The 18,154-nt window shown below is 34.0% G+C and overlaps 1 protein-coding gene and 1 pseudogene across 4 annotated transcripts in view; one reads left to right on the forward strand and one right to left on the reverse strand.

The window, feature by feature from the left end:
- The window catches only part of FANCL (FA complementation group L), an 88,968-nt gene that overhangs the window by 3,504 nt on the left and 67,310 nt on the right, over positions 1–18,154 (forward strand). For 3 of the 4 annotated variants that reach the window (XM_073897687.1, XM_073897686.1, XM_073897685.1), the window contains exons 2-5: positions 7,034–7,056; positions 11,658–11,716; positions 13,804–13,864; positions 16,513–16,569. In XM_073897687.1, the coding sequence (XP_073753788.1) occupies positions 7,034–7,056; positions 11,658–11,716; positions 13,804–13,864; positions 16,513–16,569 (200 nt within the window). The remainder of the gene's footprint in view (positions 1–7,033; positions 7,057–11,657; positions 11,717–13,803; positions 13,865–16,512; positions 16,570–18,154) is intronic. The other variant, XM_025868797.2, reaches the window with a different exon arrangement.
- Positions 2,796–3,615, reverse strand: LOC112821560 (small ribosomal subunit protein eS1-like; annotated as a pseudogene).

Below are 18,154 nucleotides of genomic sequence, written 5' to 3' on the forward strand. Positions count from 1 at the left end.
ATGTAGGTGGGTATATATACATTATTTTTCTGAACAGTTTTGAGATTAGGTTGCAGGCATAGTGCCTCTTCTTAAATACTTCAGCATATATGTCATGAGAACAAGGACACACTCCTTTATATCCGCAGTACAGTTATCTAAATCAGGAAATTTAATCATGATATAATGCCATTATCTGGAGGCCAATTTCCCAAATTTTGTTAATGTTGCAATTAACAGTTGTACCCCTTTCCAGGCTCCTGTCATCTGATGTAAGATAAGATACCACATTGTATTTAGTTGTAAGGTATCATATTGCATTTAGTTGTCCTAGCTCTTTAATGTGGAGTAGTTCCTTAGGCTCTTTGCTTTTTTTGAACTTGACATTTTTTAAGAATATGGTTTGGATGTTAAGAATGTCCTTCAGTTTGGGTTTGATACTTCCTCATCATTAAATTCAGGTTATGTAATTTCGGCAGAGTTGACACAGAAAGAATGTTGTGCCCTTTATAGGGCACATGAAGTCAGTGGTTTTCATTGATGAGATTACCTCTCATCACCTCTTTAAGATGGCATGTGCCAGATTTTCCTTTTCTAATTCATAAGCACTTTGAGAGAGCTACTCTGAGGCATCAAACTTTCAGGTACACACACCAGTTTTAGCATCTTGATTGAGCTAGTTAATACTGTGGTGTTGCCAAATGATGATTTTTCTAACTCCATTATTTCTTTATTTATTGTCATTTTATTATAAGGAGTAACCTTCTCTTTTTCCCCACTTACTTGTATCAGAAGGGAATCATAGGTTTTAAAAATAATTTAATGGATTGTAATCATTACTTATTTATTTTGATGCTTAAATTGTCCCAGATTTGGTTGTGAAAACACATTTTTATTGATACAAGTTTTTTAAGGCTCTGCATTTTCCCCTTACCACTTTTTTTAAAGTACGCTGTATATGCTGACATGTAGTGTTCTATCAATCATTTTTTAGTACTTACATAATTTTACTTCATAGATCCCTTGCACCCAGGAGTTAACTTAATAGAAGATTTAAAAATTTTTCTCATGAAAGTTTTTTTTTTTTTTTAAGATTTTATTTATTCATTAGAGAGAGAGCACAAGCAGGGGGAGAGGCAGAGGGAGGGGGAGGGAGAGGGAGAAGGAGAAGCAGACTCCCCGCTGAGCTGGGAGCCTGACATAGGGCTCAATCCCGGAACCTGGAGTTCATGACCTGAGCAGAAGGCAGATGCTTAACCATCTGAGCCAACCAGGCACCCCATGAAAGTATTTTTTTGGTTATTAATTTTGTTATTTCTAGTTTTGTGATTAGATAATACTGTTCTAAAAATTATAGTCTGTGAAAATTATTGATTCTTTGTGTGTGTGTGTCAGTGAGAGAGAGAGAGAGAGAATGATCCCTGTGATTTAAAGAAGATATTTTCTCAATTTGGTTTCTCAATTCCTTTTCTTTTGAGTGAGCTTGGCAGTTTGTTTCCTTCAAGGAATTTGTTCATCTAGATTTTTGAATTTATTGGCTTAAATGTTACTTCATAATATTCCCTTATCCTTTTAATGAATGTATTTAGGATCTGTAATGATGTTCCCTATATTAGTTATCTTTTGTTGCATAACTACTATTCCAAATCTTCGTGGCTTAGAACAACAAACATTTATTATCTCACCTTTGCTATGGATCAGGAGTTTGAAAACTACTTAGGTGGATGGTTCTGGATCAGTGTTTCTCATGATCTTGTAATGAAGATGTTAGCCTATATGTCAGTTCTCTAAAGGCTTGGCTAGAGCAGAAGGAGTTGCTTCCAGGATAGCTCATTCACATGGCTGTTGACTGGAGCCCTCTGTTTTCTACTTCTCTTGACTTGGAGGCCTCAGTTCCTTACTACATAGACCTCCATAGGGTCCTCACAACATGGCACCTAGCTTCCCCTGAGTGACACAACAGAGATAAAGCTGCACAGTAGCTTTGGAGAAAAGGTACTAGTCTCTGAAGTTACACGTATTTACTTCTGCTTTATTCTGCTTTTTATAGCAAGCCTCAAATCTAGTCCATATTCAGAAGGAGAAAAATGAGGCACCAACTCTTAAAGGTAGAAATATCAAAGACATTATGGATGTATTTTATAGATACCTCTTGTCCCCATTCCTGATGGTATTTTGTGTCTTTTTCCTGTTGCAACTGGATAGAGGCTTATACAGTTTATTGATCTCTTTAGAGAACCTACTTTGGATTTTATTGATTTTTCTTATTTTTCTGTGTCTGTGCTGTGTGTGTGTGTGTATGTATTTCTTTGTTTTCTGATCTTAAGTTTCCTAGTTTCTTCAGGTGGAAGGTTAGCTCATTGATAATGAGAACTTGTTTTATAATATAGATGTTTAGTGCTGTAAATTTTTCTTCGGACAGTACTTTGGCTGTATCACATATTTTGGTATGTTATATTTTCATTTTTTTTTTCAGTTCAAAATACTTGTTAATTTCTTTGACCCATGGGTTGTTTAGAACAACAATATATCTTTCTAAATATTTTAGGATTTTCTGGATATCTTTTTGATACTGATTTATAATTTAGTTTCATATTGGTTATAACATAATTTGTTTGATTTAAATTCTTTTAAATATATTGGGACTTATTTTGTGGCATAGAATAGGGCCTGTCTTGGTCAATGTTACGTCTGTGTTTGAAAAGAATGTGCATTCTGCTGCTGTTGGGTGATTGTTATATAATGTCAGGTCAGGTTGGTTCATAATGCTATTTGAGTTTTTTTTTTTTTTTAAACATCACAGATATGATTTTTTATTTGTCACCATTAAATGTCTGACTTTTAAACACATTCTTGGACTGGTGGTTCATATCCATCAGCTCGTTCAACTTTAGCACCAGTCTCATCCCCAGTAGCTTTTCCAGAACTACTACCTTCACCATGAAGCTCCATGAGCTTTCCCAATTCAAACTTGGGCTTCTTCAGCATTTTTACTTTTCTAACAAAACATCATGGAGTGGATAAATAGACTGACAAGCCTTTTCTGTATCTTTTCCGTTGCTGTCTGGAATCAATTTATTGACCACTTCTTTCAGGTCATTTGTTTGCACCTCTCGGGTCATGATTTCCATCATCTTTTTCCAAATTTGACAGACCTGTTGGTGCTGAGCATAAGAAGTCTTCTGAATCTGATTATTGCGTTTTTTAGTAAAACCAACACAAAATAGACGAAGCCAATAACCATTGGTAGTCTTGACATCAACATGAGATTCAATCATGGTCTGCCATTTTTTTTACCATGGAGCACATTTTGTCACCGGTAAGATCCATGCCATGGAAATTAGGCAGTTTTTGCCCTGAACATCCTCAGTAATTAGCTTGAATTTTCTAAACGCAGCTTCGTCATTCTGCAGATCAGCAAGGCTCACTTCAAAACACGACCCTTGAGACCATCAGATGTGATTTTGGTTCCTTGAGTTCTTGTGATTAATGTTCTTCCAATATTTCTTATATTGAACATAGCTGGTACTTTCACATCATACCAATCTTTCTTAGAAAATGGATCAACCACTTTCTTCTTGGCTCCCTTTTTGCTGCCTTTTGTAAGGCGCTTGTTCTTGCCAACTGCCATGGCGCTGCTCAAGGAGCCAAAAGGCTCTATTTGAGTTTTTTATATGCTCACTGATTTTCTCTCTACTTGTTTTATTAGTGAAAGGAGGTATTGAAAATCTCCAACTATAATTATTCAATTTCTACTTTCATTTCTGTCAGTTTTTGCTTCGTATATTTTGAAGTTCTTTTATTAGGTACATAAACTTTTAGGATTGTTGAGCACCCTTGAACTGATTTTTTTTTTTTCCTTTTTAAATGACTGTGAAATGACCCTTTTTATCTCTGGTAATCTTTGTCCTAGAATCTCTATATTCTGATGTTAGTATAGTGATTCTAGCTTTTTTTTTTTTTTTTAGTGTTGGCATGGCTTAATCATTTTTCCATTCTTTATTTTGTACCTATTTGTGTCTTTATATTTAAAGGGGATTTCTTCTGGACCTTGCTTTTTTATCTGTTCTAACAATCACTGCTTTTTTCTTGGAGGTGTTTAGACCATTTACATTTAATGTGATGATTGATATTGTTGGGTTTAAAGCTAATATCTTGCTGCTTGTTTTCTATTTGTCCTATTTGTTTCTTTTTTTATCTTTTTCCTATTTTTCTGCATTTTCATTATACATTATGTAGTATAATTGCATTTTATCTCCTCTGTCAGCTTATTAGCTATTTTCCCCCTTAATTAGTTGCTTTAGGGTTCTTAACATATATCTTAAACTTGTGATCTACATGAGTAATAGTAGGGTTATATTTTATATGCAATATTGGTTTATCAGCTGTATCATTTTTGTCTCTTTTGGTGTTTTTTCTATGGTTTACAATATGCAACTTTAATTTACCACAATCTACGTTCAAGTATACCACTTATAGTATAAGAATCTTAAAATGTACCATTTCCCATCCCCTGGCTTTTGTGCTATTGTTGTCATATATTTTATTTCTATTTATCCTCCCAATACACTTTTATTTTCTTTTAAACAATTATCTTCCTTTATTAAGAGACTTTTATTTTTTAAGGACAGTTTTAGAGTGGGTTTATTTCTGGGTTTTCTATCCCTACATTACAGAGTTTTAAGTATTATTTCATCACATGATATAAAGGGAGCAAACTATCAATATGATTTACCACTGTTGATGTTGACCTTAGCTAAAGTAGTATTTGTCAGATTTCTCTACTGCAGAGTTAACTTTTCTCCCCTTTCCATACTTACTCTTTGGAAGGAAATCTCTATGAGTTGCTCCAACTTAAGGAGTGAGGGGTTATGCTTCCCCTCTTTTAGAGTATCTAATTTATCTGGAATTCTTCTGTAAGGAAGGTTAATTTATAACTCCCTTATATAAGTTTTTAAATTTAATTCCAATATGGATAATATACAATATTTTATTAGTTTCAGGTGTACAATATAGTGATTCAGCAATTCTATACATTACTCAGTTCTCATCATGATAAATGTACTCTTTAATCCCTATCACCTATTTCACCCATCCCTCCTCCCCCCACCACTTCCCCTCTGGTAACCATCATTTTGTTATCTGTAGTTAAGAGTCTGTTCCTTGGTTCATCTCCATTTTTTTTCTTTGCTCATTTGTTTTGATTTCTTAAATTACACATATAAGTGAAATCATTGGTATTTGTCTTTCTTGACTGACTTAATTCACTTAGCATTGTACTTACTGGTTCCAACCAGGTTGCTGCAAATGCCAAGATTTCATTTCTTTTTTATGGCTGGGTAATATTCCATTGTATATATGTACCACATCTTTTTTATCCATTCATCGGTGGACACGGGCTGCTTCTGAAATTTGGCTGTTGTAAATAATGCTATAGTAAACATAGGGGTGCATGTATCTCTTTGAATTAGTTTTTTTGTAATTTTTAGGTATATACCTAGTGTGATTACTGGATCATAGGGTAGTTCTATTTTTAACTTTCTGAGGAACCCCCATAGTGTCTTCCAGAATGGGGTTGTATCAGTTTGCATTTCCACCCGCAGTGCAAGAGTGTTCCTTTTTCTCCACATCCTCGCCAAAACTCGTTTCTTGTGTTGTTGATTATAGCCACTCTGACAGGTATGAAGTGATAATCTCATTGTAGTTTTGGTTTGTATTTCCCTGATGATTAGTGATGTTGAGCATCTATCTTTTCATGTGTTTTAGCCATCTGTATGTCTTGGAGAAATGTCTGTTCATGTCTTATGCCCATTTTTTAATTGTATTATTTGGGGTTTTTGTGTGTGTTCAGTTGTATAAGTTCTTTATATGTTTTGGATACGAACCCTTTATTAGGTATGTCATTTGCAAATAACTATCTTCTCCCATTTAGTAGATTGCCTTTTAGTTTTGTTGATTGCTTCCTTAGCTGTGTACAGTCTTTATTTTGATGTAGTCCCAATAGTTTATTTTTGCTTTTGTTTCCCTTGAGTCAGGAAACCTATTTAGAAAAATGTTGCTATGGGTGATGTCAGAGAAATTACTGCCTGTGTTCTCTTTTTAATGGTTTTATTTCACATTTAGGTCTTTAATCCATTTTGAGTTTATTTTTGTGTATGGTGTATGAAAGTGGTCCAGTTTTGTTCTTTTTGAATGTAGCTGTCCAGTTTTCCCAGTACCATTTGTTGAAGTCAGTCTTTTTTCCCATTGCATATTCTTTATATAGACATTTTAACAGTATGTTTTTCCAGTCCTTGAGGATGGAATGTCTTTTCTTTCTTCCTTCCTTCCTTCCTTTTTCTTTCTTTCTCTTTCTTTCTTTCTTTCTTTCTTTCTTTCTTTCTTTCTTTCTTTCTTTCTTTCTTTCTTTCGTCTCATCTTCAATTTCTTTTATTACTACATAGTTTTCAGAATATGGGTCTTTCACTTCTTTGGTTAGGTTTATTCCTTAACTCCCTCATTTATTAAATCAGTCATTTATATCAGGACTCATAGATATTTATCTTATACTTTGGGTTGTAATCGAGTATTTATCCAGATTGTCCAGTTTGGGCACAATTAACCTTTTAAAGACATTTTAGAAAATAAGAAAAAAGGTCTTTCATATTTACCTGTATATTTACTGTTTCTGGTACTTTTTGTTGTATAGCCACATTTCTCTTTTGTTTCATTTACTTTCTTCCTCAAGTTATTCCTTTAACATTTCTGGTAGTGCATGTCTTGTACTGATAAATTTTTTCAGTGGTTTTATGTCTGACATATTTGGCCTTTTGAAAGATACTTTTACTAGGTATAAAACTCTAGATTGCTTTTTCCCTTCTTTTAGTGCTTTACAGATGTTGCTCAATTCTCTTGCATTATTTCCTATGAAAAGTCTCTAGTGTTTATTTTTGTTCCTCTGTAAGTGTTGTGTTTTTCTTTGACAGCTTTTAAGATTTTTCTTTTTATCATTGGTTTTTGTCAATTAGATTATGATGTACCTTGCTGTAATTTTCTTCATGATTTTCCTCCATAGGGTTTATGGAGCATTTTGGATTTGTGAGTATATATTTTTACTTAATTTGGGAAAAACTTCAGCCATTATTTCTTCAAAAATTTTTTTGTTCCTCTCCTTCCTTTGTGTTGGGCCTCAAAATACATGTATATTAGGCCATTTTAAAATTGTTCCATAATTCACTAATGGTTCTGTTCTTTTTCATTGTTTGAGTGTCTTTCTCTGTTTTATTTTGAATGTTCTGTGCCTTCAGGTACCCTAATATCTTCTTTTGCAAGACTTAATCTGCTGTTAATACTCTATAGCATCTCAGACGTATTTTTCATCTTTTTGATTTGGGTCTGTCTTTATCTTTCCTGTTCTATTTAGCATACTCATGCTTTTCTCTACCTTCTTGAACGTATGTAGTTATCATTGTTGAAATTTTTTTAACTAGTTCTATCATCTGCCATTTTTGTATTTCTCTTGATTTTTTTTCTCTCTTCATTATGAATCTTATTTTCCTGTTTCTTTGCATGCCTGGCATATTTTGATTGGATGCCAGACACTGCATTCCAACTATCGTGTGCTAGATAATTTTATTCTCTTAAATATTCTTGATTTATTCTAAGCTGTAGTTAAATTATTTGGAAACAGTTTAAGCTTTTCATAGTTTGCTTCTAAGCTTTGTTAGGCAGAATCAAAACAGATTTTAGCCTAGGTTAATTTAGCTCTACCACTTAGGCAGTATTCTTCAGTATTTTTTTTTTTTTTAAAGATTTTATTCATTTATTTGACAGAGAGTGTGAACGCACAAGCAGGGGGAACAGCAGAAGGAGAGAGAGAAGGAGGCTCCCCACTGAGCAGGGAGCCAGATCCGGGGCTCAATCCCAGAACCTTGGGATTATGACCCTAGCTGAAGGCAGATGCTTAACCAACTGAGCCACCTAGGTGCTCTGAGTATTCTCGTTAATGATAACTTTTATAGTACAAGATTTTCTACTCTTGCTGAGAGGAAACTTGACTACTCCCAGCCTTGTGTGAGCTTTGAGATTGTTTTGCATGTTCCATTCTCATAATTCCCGGCTTTGGGTGGTTTTCTGACGTACATGCAGCAGTCATACTTAGCTGATGACTCTTGGCAGCAATACACTGATATTGTCTAGGTTTATTCTCTGTATAGTTGTCTTTTCTTCATGTATGGTCTTCCCTTTTTGGTACTGTACATTGTGAATTATACATGTCTTTGCCTCCCCAACTTACCCTCTTTTCTCAAATCAGGGAGAATTGTCAGGCTCCATTTGGTTCTCCATCCTTGCTCTGAAGCCTGAAAATTCTCCAGGTAGTAAGACAGGAAAATTATAAAGATTTTCTCATTTGTTTCCCTTCTTTCAGGTAGTCTGTTTTTTGCTGCCTATTTGATGTCTGAACATCATTGTTTCATATATTTTGTCCAGTTAATGTGGGGAGGTAAATTCTGCCAACTGTTATTCCATCAGAGCTAGAAGCAGAAATCCTCTTAAAAGTTCTATTGTTGCTTTTTTACAATCTTGCTTTGAGAAGTGTGATGCTACTTTTATTCTATTTCCCGTATATTATTTGGTCTCATAAGCTATGGATTTTTTCTTTAAAGTCTGCATATTAAGATACATTTCAGAGTGGATCATTAGGATTCATTTCTCACGTGTTCAGTTCTTTTCATTATGTGAATTTCCAGAAAGTATTCTTAGATTATAATTTCAAATAGTCTTCTCTTTTGTTTTCCATTTCAAGGTCTCCAATTCTTTGTTTATTGGATTTTCTTTACCTGTTTCTACTTCAACTGCTTTTCTCTGATTTTTCCCCCCCCTCATTTGGTAATTTTCTAGCTTTTTCTTTGCCCTTATGAAATTTAAAAAAATCTTTTATTGGGGGTGGCATTTGGCGGTCACAATCTGTTAAGTGTCCAACTCTTGGTTTTGGCTCAGGTCATGATTTCAGGGTCATGGGATCAAGCCCTGCATTGGGTTCTGCACTTAGCACAGAATCTGCTTAGGACTTTCTCTCTCTCCGTCTGCCCCTCCTTCTTTCTCTTTCTAAAATAAATCTTAAAAATTTTTACTGGGGTAAAGTACACATGACATTTGCCACTTTTAACCATTTTATTTTAAATATTTTCTGCCCCCAACTTGGGCTCGAACTCACAGCCCTGAGATCAAGAGGTGCATGCTCTACCACCTGAGCTATCCAGGCACACTGCCTCTTCAGAAATTTTTATTTTACCCTGTTCTTCCTTGAGCACTTATTTATTCTTCTATTCTAATATCCTTTTTTCTGAACTAAATTTTTTTCCTTATAATTTCTGTTCATAGTTTTTTTTAATTTCTGAGTCTGGGTACAAATGCTTACTAATAATATAATTCAGTATTGTAATTTGTTTATGCCTTGTGGTTTTTTTTGTTTGTTTGTTTGCATGGGGCATCATCATCACTTGAAATGTTTTCTTTTATTCTGATTTTGACTCATAGTAGCTTGGCATTGATGAAAACAGTATCTTTGTGAATTTGGTTATTGGCAGTAGTTTATAAAATTACTAGTTTAAGAATACTTTCTTCTGTATGCTGTAGGTGAAGTAAAGTGCAGTTTATCTAATGGATAATTTTTTAAGTAGTGCTGAGGGAGGAGTTGAGTGGTTTTATTTTGTTATATGAGATCCTCAGTTTCCCACTCTTTTTCCTAACACCCAGTTTCCAAAGGATGTCTCTACCTGCCTTTTTATCTGCTTCTACTTGTGTATTTCTTTTCCAAGGTGAGCTTCTTGAGCTTTGTGTTTATATTAAGCCCCCTCACTGTAGTCAGTGCTCTGACCTACCAGACTCTTTATTATCTTAACACGTAGTTCAGTCCCCTCTTCTCTCTTCCATGCACGTTTTTTCTGAACCCCATAGTTCCTTAAAAGGACTTGATATGGGAGCCCCAGAGTGAAAACCACTGGAAAGTGGTTTATGTTTTTCTTCCTACAGGTTGTTTGAAGTTTATAGTGTTCTCTATTTTCTGATTTTGCCAGAGACATGGGTATTTTGTGGTTTTAGTTTTTTTTAAGACTTATTGTAGAGAGAGTAGGGGGAGGGGCAAAGGGAGAGGAGAGAATCTGAAGGAGACTCTGTGCTGAGCATGGAGCCCAACGTGGGGCTTGATCTCATGACCCTGAGGTAATGACCTGAGCTCAAACCAAGAGTTGGATGCTTAACCAACTGAGCCCCTCCTGTTTTAGATGTTCTTAAATGTTGATCTATTTGGGAGGATGTATGGAGAGAGTCTGATTTAGGCATTTGTCAGTACTTTGTTCCCTACAACCTGGAAGACTTGCTTCTTAAGAGCAATTAACATTTTTTATATGCTTTAATTAAAAAAGCTAATTTTGGACATTTCCTTGAATCAGAAATATTATGGCATGTAACATAGCATTTGACCTTTTAAAATGGCTGGATTTTGCAAATAAGGGTCTTTGGAATTTTATCCTTTCAGATAACAGATCAGTAGAGTAGTTTTACTATTTTTCATGTAAATTCTGAATTCCAGATTGTTCTTACACCTATGTGTGGGATGCCTATAAAGTTAGGTTAAAGTTACTACATAATACCTTCTAGTGCTTTAATGAAATAGTGAATTATTGTTACTTGACCTTTTGAAAAGGTCAGTAGTACATTTTGTTTCATTTTTTTAAAGGACATTTAAATGTAATGAAAGTCAGAACTGTAATATTATCATGAAAGTAAAGGTTATGGGGTACATTTAATTGTGTTCCTTTAGTTTTGAATCTGCTTTGAGGGAGCCTGTGCTAAAATTCTCATGGTGATTATTTTTCGAGAATTTTATTACTCTTTTTCATTTTATATTGTTGGAGTAAAAGATTATATTTCTGTTTGTCTTTTTCTGTTTATCTTTGCTCAGATCATGTGTATTATCCTATTTAAGATATAAAGTTTAAGCTGCTTACCCATTCACTTTCTCAATAAAGTGAAACTGAATGTATTTCTCAGAGAACAGTTCTTTCCTTAGAAGGACTCTTGAGTAAAATTTGGTATATTCAAATGTATAGCTAGCAAATATTTAAATTAAAATAAGTATTAGTAATTTTATTTATTAAAGGCCCATGAATGTGGGAGAATTAAATATTCTGTTTTTTGAAAATATTTCTTTCATGTCTGTGTTCAGATTATGGAACTAAATATATTTTTCATTTTATTAAAATGAGGAAATTGAAAATATGAAGTCTGTAATGTATTACGTATTCTTATTTTACACTGATTTTTTTTCTCCCATAGACAAAGCTATTAAGAATTTCTTTTTTTCACAAGTTTACTTTGTAAGAAATATTTAAATTTATGTTTGCACTAACAGTTTCTTAATATTTGTGTTCTGTGAATTGATTCTCTTTAAAAATGAAGTCTTATCTTTGTTTTGGTTTCCCAATGATTACAAAGTTTCTGACATTTTTACATTATTTTCCTTCAAATGCAATATTCTATTGCATATATTTTAACAAACGTAAAGATTTGGATAAAGTTGATACCTTTTAGAAAATAAAGGAAAATATTTCCTTTTCTATGTGATTTTTGTTTAACTTTTTCTTAACATTGTGAAAGATGAAAATTTGAGTGAACTTTTTCAATATTTTCCACAGGGACGTGATTTTCACCTTAGAATAGTGTTGCCTGAAGATTTACAAATGAAGAATGCAAGGTGATGTAGTGTTTTGTTATATACATGCATCTCGGTGGGATGGGCAGTCAGCTAATTTGGTAAAAGCTTATTCTAACCATTAAGAGTTTTGCCTAAAGTGCTTATTAGTCAACCACAAACATTTCCAGTTTTTCCAAATCAGTGTACATTTGTAAGTTTTCCATTGTGCTGAAGTACTTTCCAAATGTAACACATTAATTTTCTAATTTATTTTTCCTTTTAAAGCTTAAATAAGTAGCAATTGTGTAAGATATATGTTGGTACAGATAACCCATTAAGGAATGTCAAGAGATGAGCCTGGAAGTTAGGTAGCACCTAGAAATTCTTTTCTGCTCTTAAACATCTGAGAGAAGAGTGGAGGAAGAATCCAGAGATGTTTATTAGTAGAATTGACAGGATTTTGTGACCGATTAAAAGTAAGTTCCTGGCTCAGATCACTAAGCTAGAGCACAGGTCACCGTGGAGAAGTGGGACAGCCACCATTTTAAGACACATTAGGTGTGAAACACCAAGAGGAGATGTTTAATGTATTGGTGTGGAACTCAAGTGTGAGACATGGAATCACAGTAGGCATGGGATTTGGGGCTGTGAGTATGAGTGTGGATACTTTCCAGTGCCTGCAAGTGTGGGGTGAAAAGAGAAAGCCAACATTTAAAGGACTTGAGAGTATACCAACATGTAAAGAGCTGATAAATAAAGAGGAACTTGGAAGACTAAGGATTGACCAAAGAAGTAAGAGGAAAGTCTGGACAGTTGTTGCTGAAGCCAAATAGAGGCTTAATGAGGAAATGGTTCCTAGTGCTGAGTATTGCAGAGGGATCAGGTTAAATTAGGTTTCACGTAGTGGCAGAAGCTAGATTGTATTGGGTTTTGGAGTGGGTGAGTAGAAAGGAAACGTAAACAGTATAAACTACAATTGACCCTTGAAGAGCCTAGGGGGTCAAGAGCACCAACCCTTCATGCACTTGAAAATTTGCATGTAACTTTTGATGGCAAAAATTTAATAGCGTGCTGTTGACCAGAAGCCTTACTGATAACATGAACAAACTGTTTAACACTTGCATGCTGTATGTTGTATTGTAGACTATTCTTAAAGCAAGCTAGAGAAAATGTTAAGAAAATCATAGGAGGAAACGCATTTGCAGTACTGTATGTATCTTTATTGAAATAATCTGTGTGTATGTGGATCTGTGCAGTTCAACCAGTGTTGTTCAAGGATCAACTGTATTTTGAAGAAAAGGAGTGGTAGAGAAGGGTATGCAGTCAAGGAAGAGTTATAATGATCTTGTTTTTTTGAGATTTGCTTGAGCAAGTTAATATATTCTGTTGAAAAAACTAGCAGAAAATAAGAATATCACAATAAAGTGATGATTAATGAGTTGATATGACCAAGTTGGTGGCAAGGGAAGGAAAGTACATTTGGAGAGGGAGTTTTCCCATGGGCAGTTAAATGAACTACTTTGCCATTAAGAGAGAAAATAGGGGTGGAAATGGGGGTTAGCATAGCAAAAATGGAAGAGAGTCATGGTGGTCTGAAAGGGCTATAATTGGGGAATCAGAGGGGCTTCCTACTTCCAGGTAGGGAAAAGCAATTCTTAGAAGAGTTATACTTACTTAAGCAATATTGAGAGCACAGCTGGGGTGAGCCAGTGGATAGATGAACACTAACTACTACTCACACAATTAAAAGTATCTTTTACATTAATCTTGAATTTGGAGATTATAGTGCTAGATATGCTTTCCCAAATACAAGTTCTGTATATTATGATCAAAACTGTTGGTTTATTTAACCTACCTTAGAGAAGAATCTAGTTCAGTAGAAAATTCTGCTTTGGATATGCTAAAAAAAAGATTTACTGTTTGCATGTCATTTACTGATTGCAGTTATTTATATTTTGAAATAAAATTAGTACCGACAGTTTGAAGACAAGACTTTCAACAGTATTAGTGGTAAAAATTTTATTAACTTGTCAGAATTATATTTATGTCATTCTTTTCTTTGTACATGTTTGTGTTAGCATACAAATAAATTTTTTCCTTTTAATTCTGAACAATGAACAAACCATTTTGTTCCATTAAAATTTTAGATTATTATGTAGTTGGCAACTGAGAGCAATACTTAATGGATACCATCAAATAGTACAACAGGTAAGTCCTTTAAAAGGTTTGTTTTAAGCAAGGATAAGAAATTACTAAATTAACTCTTTTTTAGAGGACTACTTGCAGAATGTTGTAACAGACTGGTTTAGTAGTTGCTGAATTTTATAGGTTTCATCTCTTTTAAATATTTTAAGTATCCATGCATTATATGAAATGTTTTCTGTCTTGGAATCCTCAGCACATTTCTGGGCAGCATTTCTTCTGAAACTGATTTCCATCCTGGAGACTTTAGGGTCTTCAAATGTATTTACCCTTATCCATATCCATCACTTTTTGAGCGATTTTTTTTTTTTTTTTTTTTTTTTTTTTTTTGCTGAGGCTGAATAGTGGTAGTAAGAAGAAATCCAGGACCCATTTTGGAGTTGTAGAGTATCTGTGGCAAAAATGGGAAGGTAGTTTTAGATTAGTAACAGAAGAGATGTGGAGATCACTTAGGATCATCTATATGTACTTAATGAACATAGATGTAAATACAGCACAGGTGAGATAATAGGCAGGATTAATCTTTTTTTTATAACTGGAAGTTTGTATTATTATTTTAAAAGATTTTATTTATTTGAGAGAGAGAGAACGGGGAGAGGGAGAAGCAGACTCCCTGCTCAGCAGGGAGCCTGACGTGGGGCTTGATCCCAGGACCCTGAGATCATGACCTGAGCCGAAGGCAAACGCTTAACTGCTTAACCGGCTGAACCACCCAGGTGCCCCTGAAAGTTTGTATTATTGATCACCACCCATTTTACCCTCAGCTCCAATGTAGTTATTCTTAAAGTTTAGGTTCTTCTACCTGAAAATTCCTTTAAAAATTAGGAAAACTTAAAAAAAAAAATCACTATTACTAAAGAAACCAAAAGTAATGCACTGCCTCTTGTAGAAAAATAAATATAAGTAGAACTGCATTTCTTTTGATGCTTTATTCATTTGTATGTTTTTCCCGGTTTCCTATATTTTTTCTATCTTAAAAGCAGGTTATTATCTATGATAACTGATAATGACAGTCACTCACATAAAGCATTACTGAACCACAAAGAAATATAGGAGATAAACTATTTGATTTGTAGAATGTAGGCTGTCATTGCTGGCAGCATAATTACTGCAGATTTTTAGGGGGATGTTTAAATTATTTCTCTGTTTTCTCTCCACTGCCGCCTCCTCATCCAGTGTGACTGTTTATATTGTATACTAGAGTTTAAAAAATGAATGTATTGAGATATTTAAATAGCCTGGAAAAAACTTGTTAATAAAGACTAAGTATAATAATAACTGTAACTGTTTTTCTCTACCAGTTCACCAAGAGGGGTCCTAGAAAAAGTCCCAATTACTTATTAATCTCTTTCCTGCCCTCCAGTTGCTCATATAGAACCCAGAGTTAGTTTGTCTTTGGTTTATTCTAATATTACTGTTCTTTCCTTGTATCGATTTTAACTTTAGTAAATATGGGTCAGGGGAATCAGCAGTCATTTTCTGTGAATAGCCAGCTAGTAAATTTTTCCGGCCTTGGTGGTCCCTAAAATCTCTGTCACAACTACTTCACTGGTAGAACCAAAGCAATCATAAAGAGGTAAATGAGTGGGCGTGGCTGCATTTCAATACAGCTTTATTTACAGAAACTGGTATTGGGCTGGATTTAGCCCCTAGGCTGTAGTTTGCAAAAATCTGATATACTAGTAAGCTAAGGGGGAAAATATTATATAGAAGATAGGAAAGTCAGAGATTTGTTTTACAGACTTGCCCATCCAAAGCTATGTTAAGATGTGATTCATATGTCTCATGCATTGTTGAAATATCTTTAAATTATTATTTTTCTCCTCTAAAAGAGGGAACAAATTCACAGATTGGCTTTGTTCAGAACTCTGTGGTGGTAGTGCGGGTATCACAAAAAGTAACAAAAATACAGTATTTTGACTTCAAGCAGGGAAGTGATGTGGAGTTTCATCTAATAAAAAATGTTACACTTGAGAATTTGCTTTGCTTTCCTTTATTCTGTAGTTATTTTAGGAATCAAAGATTTCTAGGAAATGGAATTATAACTCTTAAATATTCATCTTTAGAAGTTATTTCCTTTTTGCCTTTTTATTACAGTGGTTTTGGTTTAAAAATTGACTCCTTTTGAATTAATATGGGTTAGTTGTGAAAAGACAGCTATTAAAAGACAAAATTAACAATTGTACATAGTTTTTAAGGTCAAGGGGAAAAATGAAAATATGATATTGATAATTCATCACTCTAATTAGATTTTTTAATTGCATAGGTTTGCCTGATTTTTATATTTTATGTTCTCTCCACCCCTATACCACCTTTTTTTTTTTTTTTTTTAATAATGATGTGGTTTGGTAGATTTGCTAAACTTGATCAGTTGTCAGTGCTGAAGGAACAAAGGAGTGTGTGAGATTTTAAGAGATTTTTAAGTACAATTCAGTATAGCTCACCAAAATAGATTTAAGGGCATTAATTACTCTTTCAAAATGAAATTGGTAGGTACAGTAGGGATGGTGACAAGTACTTTAGTTCTTAAACTTTTAAGATGTAGACATATGTGATATTTTTTTCATGTTCACATGGACGTGTATTTTAGTTCACTTTCAGTGTATGGAATATTCATTGTACAAATGAAATTAATTAGAAATGTTTTGATCTAGAGAATGCAGCACTCTCCTGATCTAATGAGCTTTATGATGGAGTTGAAGATGATTTTGGTAAGAGTTTGTTTTCTAATACCATATTCTATAAGTCCTGATTTTTTTAAAATTCCTGTAAAAACTAACATGATTAGAATTTAAAACTTAACTCCCAGTCAATGTTTTATTTTACTGTGTGTGTAAATGTGGATGATGCTTTTTTTTTTTAATTACATGAGGAACAGAACTGTTAGAGGAACCAGATTGATTGTGTCAAACTGAGTACACTTGACGCTAGTCTTGGACAGGTGGTGATATAAAATGTACTCCTGGTCTGTCAGAATTTAACACATATGGAGAGATTAGGTAGCTACACTTAAAGATCTAATATAATACAGTATATAAATAATTTTGTACATAGCTGCAGATTTCTGAAGAACTTGTTAGGCTTCATTACATACATATAGTTATGTATAGTAATTGAGTATTCAGTTAATCAGTTATGCATAAAATACTTGAGTTTTTAGTTTATAGACATTGTATTATTTAAGAAAATTTTTATTATGCAAGTTTTCAACATAAACAGAAGAGGGAAGACTGTATAGTGAATACCCATGGACCCATGGGTATTCTAACTTCAGTGTTTTGCTGCTTTTCTTCCCCTACTCCTTAAGGAGAAGGGACTAGAGTATTTTTTAGATTTATTTGTTTGAGAGAGAGAGAGAGAGAGAGAGAGAGAGTGTGTGCAAAGTAGGACTGAGAGAGGCAGAGGGAGAGAGAATCCTCAAGTGGATTCCTGCTGAGTGTGGAGCTAGCCGCAGGGCTCAGTCCCAGGACCCTGAAATCATGACCTGAACTGAAACCAAGAGTTGGACACTGATCCGACTGAGCCACCCAGGTGCCCTGTGACTAGAGTGTTTTTAAGGAAATTCTGAACATTTTATCCATCCTTCCATGAACATATTGGTGTATACGTCTAACAGCTAAGTGTTTCTTTGTTATGTTTTGTCTTTAAATATGCTGTTATAACCCCGACAAACTTAGTGGTAATTTTTTATAGCTGCTTGTTTGTGTCTGTATGCAAACAGGGTCCACACATTGCATCTTGATATGTCTAAGTCTTTTAATTTTTAGCAGTGCTTCATCTTTCCCCTACTCCTTTTTTTTGAATCTACAAGTTAAATAAACTAGATTATGTGTCCTCTAACATTTCTTGCATTCTTGATTTGGTTTATTAGATATTCATAGTATTTTCTAACATATTCTACCTTTTTTGTGATCTAGTCTCATTTGTTCTGGTAAGAATACTTTGTGCTGTGTACTTACATTGCAAGAGGAGGCACATGGTATTTGATAGTTCCTCTCTTAGTAAAGATTGATCAGTTGGTTTAGATCCATCAAATATCAAGTTACTTATCAGCTTATCACCTAATGATTTTAGCATACAGTGATAATCATTGCCTACATCCACTGTTTCATTAGGGGTTGCAAGTGGTGACTTTTTAAAATTCCATCATCTACATTTATTATCTGGAGGTCTTCTGTAGAAAGAACTTCCCTTCATCAGTTATTTGGTTAATTTGAGGTATAGCTCATACTGGAGAAATAGGTTCATTGCTTGTTTCTTTTCCTTTTTTTTTTTTTTTTTTTTTTTTTTTTTTTA

This window comes from Callorhinus ursinus, unplaced genomic scaffold (genome assembly GCF_003265705.2).
Source record: "Callorhinus ursinus isolate GAN/ISIS: 27379988/994484 unplaced genomic scaffold, GSC_fseal_2.0 scaffold10, whole genome shotgun sequence".
Lineage (NCBI taxonomy): Eukaryota > Metazoa > Chordata > Mammalia > Carnivora > Otariidae > Callorhinus > Callorhinus ursinus.